Source organism: Triticum aestivum, chromosome 2D, assembly GCF_018294505.1.
Source record: "Triticum aestivum cultivar Chinese Spring chromosome 2D, IWGSC CS RefSeq v2.1, whole genome shotgun sequence".
Lineage (NCBI taxonomy): Eukaryota > Viridiplantae > Streptophyta > Magnoliopsida > Poales > Poaceae > Triticum > Triticum aestivum.
In genome coordinates this window covers 31,140,440-31,152,193 of record NC_057799.1, presented here as the reverse complement: position 1 = coordinate 31,152,193, position 11,754 = coordinate 31,140,440, and the positions used below count along the sequence as shown (strand labels likewise).

The 11,754-nt window shown below is 50.3% G+C and overlaps 2 protein-coding genes across 5 annotated transcripts; one reads left to right on the top strand and one right to left on the bottom strand.

Moving 5' to 3' along the window:
• The first annotated feature begins 237 nt into the window (after nucleotides 1–237).
• On the top strand, nucleotides 238–1,871 carry LOC123051305 (hydroquinone glucosyltransferase-like). Its single transcript, XM_044474156.1, has one exon. The coding sequence runs from the start codon at nucleotides 274–276 to the stop codon at nucleotides 1,789–1,791; it is 1,518 nt and encodes a 505-aa protein (XP_044330091.1). The 5' UTR covers nucleotides 238–273; the 3' UTR covers nucleotides 1,792–1,871.
• Nucleotides 1,872–4,394: 2,523 nt separating this feature from the next.
• Nucleotides 4,395–11,754, bottom strand: LOC123051304 (disease resistance protein RGA5). Of its 4 annotated transcripts, XM_044474152.1 has the most exons (7): nucleotides 11,408–11,747; nucleotides 10,412–11,273; nucleotides 7,541–9,479; nucleotides 7,336–7,440; nucleotides 6,994–7,070; nucleotides 5,065–5,283; nucleotides 4,395–4,915 (listed from the first exon to the last, which is right to left on the bottom strand). In XM_044474152.1, the coding sequence occupies exons 2-7, from the start codon at nucleotides 11,233–11,235 to the stop codon at nucleotides 4,708–4,710; spliced, it is 3,372 nt and encodes a 1,123-aa protein (XP_044330087.1). In that variant the 5' UTR covers nucleotides 11,236–11,273; nucleotides 11,408–11,747; the 3' UTR covers nucleotides 4,395–4,707. The 4 variants fall into 4 exon arrangements, with proteins under 4 accessions (XP_044330087.1, XP_044330088.1, XP_044330089.1 ...); XM_044474153.1 differs by lacking the exon at nucleotides 6,994–7,070 and having other exon boundaries at nucleotides 11,408–11,745; XM_044474154.1 differs by lacking the exons at nucleotides 5,065–5,283; nucleotides 6,994–7,070 and having other exon boundaries at nucleotides 11,408–11,750.

The following is an 11,754-nucleotide window of genomic DNA, read 5'->3' as shown; positions in this document are numbered from 1 at the left end:
TGAGTTGAGTGGATAAACTACTCTGTAGTTAATGCTTTCATTCTTATTCGTCTGCCATCGAATTATTCGATCGAGCATGGTAAGTATTCCCTCCAGCTCCACAGATCAATTTCTTCAATTTGACTAATTCCACTTGAACTTTAAATATTTTGAAACTTTATTCGCATCAACAACTTTCACACACCCAACTGCAAAAAGTCTCCGTTGTTCCTCCCTTTTCCTCCGAGCCACCAAAATTAGCTGTGCAGGCGGCGTAGTACGCTAGTGACTATCATGGCGGCGGCGACCACCGGTGCAACTGATCCGTCACCGATCGTGCAGACAAGGCCAGCGAGCACGGCGGATGAGCCACGGCCCCTGCCGTGCGTCGTCCTGCTAGCCAGCCCCGGGATGGGCCACCTCATCCCCCTGGCCGAGCTCGCGCGGCGGCTCGCGGTTGACCACGGCTTCGCCGCCACGATCGTCACGCTCACCAACCTCTCCGACGCGGCCGCCGACGCCGCCGTGCTCTCCTCCATGCCGGCGTCGGTCTCGACCGCCGTGCTCCCCGCCGTCGCGCTGGACGACCTCCCGCCGGGCGTCGGCTTCGGCACCCTCATGTTCGAGCTCCTCCGCCGCTCGCTCCCGCACCTCCACGAGCTCATGGGCTCGGTGGCCGGCCCCGGCCCCGCCGCCGCGCTCGTGTGCGATTTCTTCGGCACCGCCGCGCTCCCTCTCGCCGCGGACCTCGGCGTCCCGGGGTACGTCTTCTTCCCCAACAGCTTCACCTTGGTCTCCGTCATGCGGCGCCTCGCGGAGCTCCACGACGGCGCCGCCCCCGGCGAGTACCGCGACCTCCCGGACACGCTCCGGCTCCCGGGCTGCGTGCCGCTGCGCCACGCCGAGCTGCCCGACGGGTTCCGCGACCGGACCGACCCTGTCTACGCCTACCTCGTCGAGGAGGCGCGGCGGTACGCCCGCGCCGACGGCTTCCTGGTCAACAGCTTCGAGGAGCTGGAGCCCGCCGTCGCGGAGGCGTTCGATCGGGACGCCGCGGACGGCGCGTTCCCGCCGGTGTACCCCGTGGGGCCGTTCGTCCGGTCAAGCAGCTCCAACAAAGAAGCCGACGAGCTGGACTGCCTGGGGTGGCTCGACCGGCAGCCGGCGGGGTCGGTGGTGTACGTCTCCTTCGGCAGCGGCGGCGCGCTGTCGGTCGGGCAGACGGCCGAGCTCGCCACTGGCCTGGAGACGAGCGGCCACCGGTTCCTCTGGGTGGTGCGCATGCCAAGCCATGACGGAAACAACAACGCCTTGGGGGCCGATGGTAGCGACGACCGGAGCCAGGACGACCCGCTGGCATGGCTTCCGGAGGGCTTCCTGGAGAGGACGAAGAGCAGGGGCCTCGCCGTGGCCGGGTGGGCGCCGCAGGTGCGCGTGCTGGCGCACCCGGCGACGGCGGGGTTCATGTCGCACTGTGGGTGGAACTCCACGCTGGAGAGCCTGGCCTCCGACGTGCCGATGATCACCTGGCCGCTGTACGCCGAGCAGAAGATGAACGCGGCCATCCTGACGGAGCTGACAGGGGTGGCGCTGCGGCCTGCGGTGAGCCGAGAGGACGGCTTCGTGGCGAACGATGAGGTCGCGGCGGCCGTCAGGGAGCTCATGGAAGGGGAGAAGGGAAGGGCGGTGCGCCAGCAAGCCAGGCGGCTTCAGGAGGTAGCGGCACGGGCGCGTTCGCCGGAGGGGCCGTCGTGGCGGGCGCTGGCGAAGGTCGCCGGCAAGTGGAAGGCCGGGCTTCGCAACGGGGATTGACTTGGTGCATGATTTGTACACATGGGACAATCCATGATACTCTGTTTCCTCCCTCCATACTCTGTTTTGTGGAATGAACATGCACGGTAATTGTTTGAAGAGTTGTTCTGATTTTAGTCCTAGGTAAACATGCTGTTTAGATCAACATTACACACGGTCCGCAAGCGTGCGTGATGGCACCCTCAATCGTCAACCCATGCAAGCACATTGTTTTGAGTTCTAAGAGCATCTCCAACAGCCGCGCTCTAAAAAAGCGTTGCAGCGCGCTAATCGCAAGTTTTGCGCGGCGAGAAACGCTTGCTCCAGCGGCTGCTGCAACGTTTAGCGCATGCGAACCGCTCCAGCAGCCGCTGCAGAAAAATTGCGCGCGCATTCTCGCAGAAACAACATATGCACTCCAAACATAACCAAGAAGATCAAACACAAACAAAATAAATCAACAATAAATAGTTCAATTTTATTACAACTCAAACAAATAGTTTATCTTGCAATAGAATAAATAGTTCAACAATAGAATATCAAACATACAACATCAAACATACAAATCATGATGCTCTTTGTCGGCCATTCCATGCCCACTACTCCTTGATGAGATCCTTCTGAAGATCATCATGGTTTCGGCACGTCCAATGGCATGATAGGAGGCAACAAAACGGGCCACCCTCGAGGCCCTCCGCCGCACTCGAACAGGATGTCCCAAGAGCTCATACCGAGAGTAGTCTAAATCTTGGCCACGCTCATTCTCGATGATCATGTTGTGCATGATCACACAAGCGTGCATGATGTATCAAAGCATCTTTTGATCCCAAAATCTAGCCGGTACTCTCACAAGTGGTCATCAACTAGATCAGCCAGAATACCGTATGCCAGCATACGCAAATCGGTTGTCACCTTCTGAAAGGTGCTATGCCCGAGCTCTCCGGCGGCATTCCTCCTTTGCTGAAAAAACTGATCATGGCTCGCTAGTTTCTCTGCAATGCGCCTGAACAACTCGGTGCTCATCCTAAACCGGCGCAGGAAGTACGACTCGGGTACACGGGATTATCCACAAAATAATGCCTCATCAATCTATATTTAAACCTAGTGTAAAAAAAATCAATCTTCCCTTCCGGCGACCTATAGATTCCATTTAAATCTACACACTTTTTTTTGGAAAAACCTCAATTTTTTTCTATATTTAGGACCTTGAGATAGGCTAAAAAAAATCCAAACAGGTTGCAGCTGCTTTTGCTTACTCCTTTCCTTGGTACTGCCCAGCGGGAAGGAAAAAGACTATACTCACGTGTAAAGTGTCGGCACAAAATGACTTATGTGGTTTGTTGAAAAAAAATACATGTACAAACTTAATATAGTAGTACCTCTTTTCCTTTGGTGCTTGTAGTCGTCATTAGGTGGTCTACGAATCTGGATGTAATTTTTATTATTTCTAGTGTTCATTGTACTACCATGATTGAAGATGAATAGATTGGAAGTTTTTCATGAAAAAAAATAGTATCTCTTTTGTTTTTATTTGTTTATTGCAATACCACAAAAGACATTTTATTGCGAAACTTTACACATAAGTAATACACTACTCCCTCCGTCCGCCCGTGAATAAGTTTACATCTAGTTTTTGTTCTAAGTCAAAATTTTAAAATTTTGACCAACTTTATAGAAGATGGTAGTAACATATATGACATTAAATTAATATATTATGAAAGTACATTTCAAAACAGATCTAGTGATACTTATTTAGTGCCATAAATGTTGCTACTTTTTCCTAGAAAGTTGGTCAAAATTTTAAAACTTTGACTTAAGACAAAAGCTAGATGTACACTTATTCGCGGATGGAGGGAGTAGACGACTAGACTGCAGTGTTTGTTTCAAGAAAGTTTCACTCTTTTTTTGGAATTCAGGTATATGTGCATCCATGTTCCAAGGTGTATTTTCGCTTGATGTCCAGGTACATGCGAAAGCTACATGGAAGTAGCTTGCGACTTCATTTGACGCGGACTATGATGAATGTTGCTCACTTGCTCTACACCGCCGACATCATAGCGGATGAAGATATTAATTTTGGCATCTGGATCTGGGGGTGGAGAACCTTGCTTCCCGACTAGGGGTCTTGGCCAAGCATTGTGAAACTCTCGAGATGCCAGAAGCTCCGTGACCATCACCACCTGGGAAGAACCAGTGGCTGATGTCGCTGTCGAACTCCTCCCACGGGTAATCGTGTTGAGGCAGTCATGCTGATATGTAGGACTTTCTTCCATTGCTCCCAAAAAAGAGTTGATTCAGTTGACGCTCCTAGTTTCAGATGTTCTTTTTTCTTTCGAAATGTTATCCTGCTTCCTGCATTCTTTAAAAAGAAAAGAGTTGCTTAGTTAATTAGGGAAAACCGGGCGAAAACTAGATTGCCGAGTTGGTTGTGGAGAACTAGGCGAAAACCGTCACAACCACTGCATTTAACTCTATATATTGTTCGCAGTAGCATTTTTTCTCCTGATACTTTCATTTTGCAAAGAACTTGCAACTTGTATGTCTTCCGATTAAACAAAGTCATCTTCCAAATGAAGTCCTGTACTAGAAGGAAAGTATGAATTCAGCAGACAGATGAACGCCAATTTTCTTTTCTCAAATGGGCATAGCAATACTTGGCATAAGCATAGCAGAAACAACCAAGTCCGTTCCTCAAACAAAGAAATAAGCAGGTCCTAATTAACATGTGTAAATGGAAAGGATAATTCAAACCCACTGTCTATGCCTGATTGATCTAGGTCAAACATAGACTACGGGGCAAAAGACCTGGCGCATCACAATATCCTATTACAAGCCAAACAATAGCAACAAACAGTTTAAGAAGTTCCAACAAAAGTAGTGCAGTTCAACCGACCACTAACCACGGCAACGCAATTATTCAGAAGTCCTGAGCCATCTTCAGAAGCACGGCACCACACTAGTGAGAAGAACTGCTGCCGGACTTGAGGCAACTAAAGCACGCCCAACGCCTCCACCTCGGTCGAGCGGGCACAGGAGGAGCAGGCGTAGCGGCGGCGGCCTCACTGCTTTCTGCAAGACTAGTGGCGACGACTGTGTGCAGGGTCTCTGCTGACCCGTCCTCGGCTTCTTCGTGTTCCTCGGCCGGCTGAAAATAAACGAGGCAACTAGTGTGTTATTAGTGTGACTACTAATTTTCCCAGAAAAAAATCAATAATCTCCCTCGTACTAATAACCATTCGATTCGTGGAAGCGAAGTGCTTCTATGGTTCTCTAAATATTAGTATTGCACCAGACCTGCTCCTGTCGGTCTGCCTGCGATTCTTCCTCCTCCTCTTTCTCGTTGATCGCCTGAGCAGAGGAACTGACACCGGCGGTTGTTGTGCGCGCTGGTGATGGGGCAGACATGCCAAAACTGAGGCGAGGGACAGGACCGCCGGGGTGGACGTCGAGGACTGAGCACTTCTCCGCTGCATCAACGTCAACGACGTCGTTGGCTTCGCGTTCGTCGTCGGGCTGAAAAAGAAAACGCACGAGGAACTCGTATTACCGAAAAAGGCTTTCGCCCCGCTTTATATATAAAGCACGATCTCAACAACCCGGTACAGACGCACGCCACCATAACACACACATCCAAGGCACATCCAAGGCATGATACGTAGGCGCTGAGCGCAGCAACACCACCCCTAGCACTACCACCGCGAAGAGATGAAGCCGCATATGACGAACTGTGGGCTCCAAGGCGGCGACTTCAGGAAGGATACAACACCGGAGCGCCGCCACCGCCCAATCCAAGGATTAGAGTTTCCCTCGAAGCCGCACGACGGGCAATGAGAGCCGCGACGACGCCTTCAAGAAGGGAACGAGTTGCCGCCGCCGGTCCGTCCGAAGATAGAACAGGTTTTCACCCCGGCTAAACTCACCGCCACCGAACGTCACACCTCGACAACCATGCCGCCCACACGGCCATGGCTACCGGGCAGCACCAAGCAACAGCCTCCACCCGAGAGAACCGCGCAAACACCACCAGGGCCGCCGCCCCGGCATCCAAGACCTTGACACCACCTCACCCGAGACCTGCCGCTAGCCCAACCAAAGAGACGAGCAGAAAGGTCCCACCTTTCGCACCCCTGGGTGACCCCCAGCGCCGAGACCCAATAGGCCGGCTACCTGGCCTCCATCGACCCGTCCTGCAGCATCGGGCGGGAGGTGAGCTCGGTCCTGCAACACCATGCACGAGACGAGGTCAGTCCTGCTGCACCGTGCGCGAGACGAGCTTAGTCCTGCGGCACCGTGCGCGAGACGAGCTCGGACCTGCGCACCGGGCGCGAGACGAGCGATGGACCGCAGCTGGGAGAAGGCCAGCCCTTCGTCGAACGTAGCGACCCGACAACGAGGAGGGGGGCCAAAGGCCGATACAAGCCGCCTACGGACGAATCGACGCCAGGCCGTGCCAGCCGTCGCCGAAGCCGACTTGCCAAGCCACCGTGGAGCCATCCACGGCCGGAGCAGCGGCCACCCCGACCACACTGCCCAACCCGCGCCGCCTAGCGAGCTCCCGGCGTCGGAGCCGCCAGGCACGCACCCGTGCATCCCGCCGCCCCCAGCACCAACCCCCGAGCATCACCACAGCAGGCCGAGTGGCACCGGCAGCCACCGGGGAGGCCGGATCTGGTGCCCCACCCGCTGGATCGACGCAGACGCAGAGGGAAGAGGTGCCAGAGACGTCGGGGGGGGGGGGGATCCACCACCGCCCGATCCGCCTGGCCCAGCCACGCCCGATGACCCATAGCCGTCCGGCCGCGCTGCTCCCAGCCCAGATCCACCGCCGCCGCATCCCGCCCTGCACGAGCCACCACCAACCGCATCGCCCGAAGCGCAGCCACCACGCCAGCCCGTCGCCGCGCCGTGGCGCCTGGCGCCCGCGCCGCTCCCTTGCCTGCGGAGTAACGAGAAGCCCCACCGCCGCCGGCTCCGGTCGGGCTTTGCCCGGGCGAGCCCCTGGCGGCGGCGTGGGAGGAGGAGGTTGGCTGGCGGCGGAGGTTGAGATGCCCTCCCGGCCGCCTCGCGGGTGGCGCGCGGGAGGGGATAGGGTCGCGGGAGGGGATCAAAAAACTATTGCTTTCAAGGAACTCATATTTTAGGGAGCATCAATCAAAATCAAAAGTGTAATAGACTAATAGTGCATTATCCACGTACGGGTAGAAGTATATAGTACGTAGCTACCTTTTGGTCTGCGGCCTTGGAGGAATCCGACGCGTGGGCGTGAACTTCATGGGACTACGTACATACTTCCTCCGTTCCTAAATATTTATTTTCTAGATATTTAAACAAGTAACTACATACAGAGTAAAATAAGTGAATCTACACTCTAAAATATGTATATATATATATCCGTATGTGATAGTCTATTTAAAATATCTAGAAAGACAAATATTTAGGAACGGAGGGAGTACAAGAGATTGATAAGGTAAATGGAAGCAGGAAGAGTGAGGAAAATTCAGAAACTTGTTTCTTCGTTGTGCATATATAGGATGCACGGGAACCCGAGAGCACCAAGTTACGTACCTCTTGTTCTGTCAGTTGGGAGCTGGATTCTTCGTTGTCCTCCTGCTGAGCAGACGTACCAACACCGGTATTATGATCCAGAAGAGGGGAGGCTGGTTCTTTTATCTATATATACAAAAATATAAAAAGCCAAAACTGGTACCCTGTCAGTGAATTTGGAAAAAAAAACTCACTAAGTACAATTAACAAAAGCCTGTGGTAATACCGGATCTCCACCACGCCTGCTGAGTCGAAGGGTGGGACGGTTGGGATGATTGTCTATTGCTTGCCTCACCGCTGCCTCCATCTTCTCCACATCAGAAGCACGGGCACCACCCCAGCAGTCCATATCAGCGAAGACGCACCGGAGAGAAGGGAGGTTCCCCAGGGTACCAATAAAGTCAACATCAATGACGGCATCCTTCTTGTTCAAGTACCTCCCGGTGCCGAACGTAATGCATTCAAGGCTCCGCATGCTTCCGGGCTGAAACCAGAAAGGTGCATCTATCCCACAGCTCCTCAACTTGGGGAACGCACCATCAGGGAACTCCATGCCCCCTGGTCGTATCCACAATTCTTTCAAACTACGAAGCTCTGGCAAGCCCCACAGGTTGACCACATCCCGCTCCTCCATAGGATAAGCCTGCATTTTTAGTTTGGAGAGGTTCGGAAGCAGCGAGGAATTAATCCACGCCGGGAGCCTACTGAACTTGGTCGATATTGACAGATCACGGAGTTCCCGAGGGGGCCTGTAGCCTGCCCAGTAGGTATCTGCCTCCAATTCCGACCACCCATAGAGGCCCTCAAGATGTAGGATTTGGATTTTCTTAAGTTTGCATACAGAACCCACAAAAGTTTTCTTAGAACGATCATCCAGACTTCCCCTTAAATGACAGTCCAGCACCCTCAGCTCTGTCAGCTTACCAAGTTCTTCAACGAAGGTAGAGAATTCACCACTCATTTTCAAAGATAACTCCTCCAGGGATGTCAGGTTCCCTATCCAATTCGGCACTGCTATACCAACATTTCGCAGGGGCTCCCCGACCATGCGCAAGCGCTTAAGTTTCCTTAGCGAACTAGTACTCTGCGGCAATCCTTTTATCTTGCAGTAACTCAAGTCTAGTGTCTGCAGAAACTTTAGATCTCCTATATCTTTTGGGAGCTCACTAATATCTGTGTGCTCCAGACTCAAGTATCTCAACTGATGTAACCTTCCAAGATGCTTAAGATGACAGTTTTCCAGAAATATGCAGTTTTTCATGTCTAGAACACGTAACACTTGAAAGCTTGAAAGTGGTGGCATCATACTTTTATGACAGCTGCTGGCATAACATGACCTCAGTTTTGGCATGCTTGTGTTGGCCAAATGGTTTTGCTGCTCATCATCTCTTGTTTGGATAGCTAACCTACGAACACTGCTTTCTGAAGATGAGTATTTCTCATTACCATCCACTATGGTAACAAATTTTTCTTCCTTCGCTAACCAACAAATTGTATCAAGTACCATATCATGAACACGGCAAGCATATATGACATTCTTTCCTTTCTTCTCCACAGGCAAGATCAGGCTTCGGTTTACGAGAGCACTAAAGTATCCATCTCCAATCTCAAATAACCCTCTCCCTCGCTCTTCACTGACAAAGCCTTCGGCCACCCACATCCATATCAATGTCTCTTTCATGATCAAAGCGTCCTCTGGGAATATGCTCAGATGCAATAGACAAGGCCTTAGATAACAAGGTAGATCATCATAGCTAAATAGTAGTATCCTTCTCATGTCATCAATATCTCTAGTATCTCCATATCCAAAACCAATAGAGGTGTATACCATAGACCAATCCTCCACTCTTTTACCAACCAACAAACTAGCTATTGCAATGATAGCGAGCGGCACGCCACCACATTTCTGTATAAATTTTTTAGTTACCTCAGAAGGTAGATCATCAGGGCAGTTCTCTTCACCACCAAATAATCTTTTATAGAATAGTGCTTTAGACAAATCATGAGAAAGTGGTTCTAGCTTGTAGACATCACCCGTGTTTGCTGCGACTTCGTGAATGCGAGTTGTTGTGATTACTCGACTTCCACGATTGTTGTCCAACAAAGCACATTTGATTGTTCCCCATGATTCCAAATCCCATATGTCATCGATAACGATGAAGTACCTATCCACATGACAGAGCAAGAGCCATGTGTTAGTTAGTTCAGAACTATCTAGAGTGTCAATTAGAAGAACAAGATGCATGCCAGCCACTTGGATAATGAATATACATGTATATGTGATCATTCAGTCTACAAAAAAGGTGCAATGATAAACAAGGAATGAATGCATGAACTTGACTGGTTTCATTTATATCAACAATGGTTCTCATTAATCCCATTTTCAAACTAAATATAGTTTTGCATTGGAAGCTGTTATATTAGATTTATTTCTAAATTCCGTTGAGAATAGTTGGTGGTTGTTCACAACCTAATGATAGAAAAAATGCAGGAAAACAAGAAAAAATGCTTTCTTTTTAAAAAAATACATCATGATTGAATAGGCTGTCCAAATTAAAATTCAAAACATCTCAATTGAAATTAACCGCAGCTTTCTAATATCTTGCTTCATCAAATTCAATCTAATTATGACGTTGTGCACCACCTAGCTAATAAAACTCAAAGTCTATATTAGTAGACTACAAATTATTGGTATTAGATATGTATTTGTCACCAGTTCCATGCAGATGGCATCCATCATAACATGTAGACCCACATTGTGTCAATACATCTAGCGCCTTAAGTCCAACATATCCTCTATTCACAAGATTATACTCCCTCCATTCCTAAATATAAGTCTTTTTAGAGATTCCACTATGGACTACATACAGAGCAAAATGAGTGAATCTATACTCTAAAATAAATCTTATACTCCCTCTGTTCCTAAATACAGTATATGAAAAAAAAAGAATTTATTTTGCTCTGTATGTAGTTCATAGTGGAATCTCTAAAAAGACTTATATTTAGGAACAGTGGGAGTATATATGTAAATTGAGATAAATGTGTCATTAATTATTCCAACTATATAAACATGATTGAGGTGGACACGCTTTCGAACCTGACATTCTGAAGTTGTTCTCGGACTTTTTCGACAAGTTGTCTTTCATCCAATGTGGCTACATCGCTCGCACGCACGCGCAGTTCCAAGAGGATGTCCTTGAGAACTTTGTTCACTTCAGGTTTTTGACCCACCGGAACAAAAGCTTTGTGAACATATTGCGCTTGAAGACTATCGTACACTGCCTTGGCAAGAGTTGTCTTGCCAAGTCCTCCAGGTCCGACAATAGAGACTATCTTGAGTTGTTGATTTGACACATCCTCACCACCAAGTACCAGCCTCTTGGTTAGCTCGACCCGTCCGGCTTCAATGCCAACGAGCTCTTGCTGATCCTTGTACAAAGCCAGCATACGAGGGTCAACCTTGCATCTGCTAGGTGGATTGACAACAGCACCGCTGACTTGGCATCTGGCACGCCGGGCAGCCACCTCTTGGGCAAGTTTCTTGAGAGCCTTAATGTCATTGGCGATCTGATGGCGACCGTTGGCTTTGGTGAAATAGCCGGTCATCTTCTCCATTAGCCATTTGAGCTTGTTGGAGTTGGGTGCTGGATCAGATCCCTCAACGCACACCAGGAAGTTGTCAACGACGTCCTCCATGTCGTACGACAGCTCCCTCAGTTCATCTGCCCATTTCTTGAACTGCGCATTAAGCCGGTCTCGTGGTACCTCGGCCACCTCTTTAAGGGCAATGTGAATGCTCCCCATCTCTTTCTTGAGGGACTCAATGTCTTCCTTGACGCCCTTCTGTAGCTTGTACTCACCGGCGAGCAGGTCGCCCAGCTTAAGGAGTAGTCTTCCCATGACACCGGTCACCAACAACATGGTTGGGTGACTTGGGTCGGATCCTTTAGGAAGAAAACCTATAACATCCATTGGAAGTTAGTACAAGACAGGAATCCGTTGTAGAAAACCAAAAAAAAAAAAAACTGTTCTCTGCACCGGCCACCACCTTTTGCGTCAATGAAAGCAAATCAATCAGTGGCTGCTTAATTACCTGTATACAACCGAGCAGAGCATAGCCGAGGAAGGCAAGCAACTAGCAGATCCAACACCAAGGAGCTCTCGGAAAAGATCCCCAAGCAGCACCGGCAGGCTCTTCACTTCCGGCAGCGACCGCCTCCAAATGTTAGGTCTGCGGGCGTGCTTGCTGGGAGCGGGACCAGACGAGCAAGCGTGGGACGGCTACACAAGCGCCATGGTTGGTGGCTTTTGGTGGAGCAAGAGCAATGGTGGTGACTGGTGAGAACGAGATGGAGATGCCCTTAACTCGTTCTTGAGATCCGGCCGCTTTGTTGAATTAATGATGAGGTTGCACTGTGACTGTGGGACGGGTCACTCCTG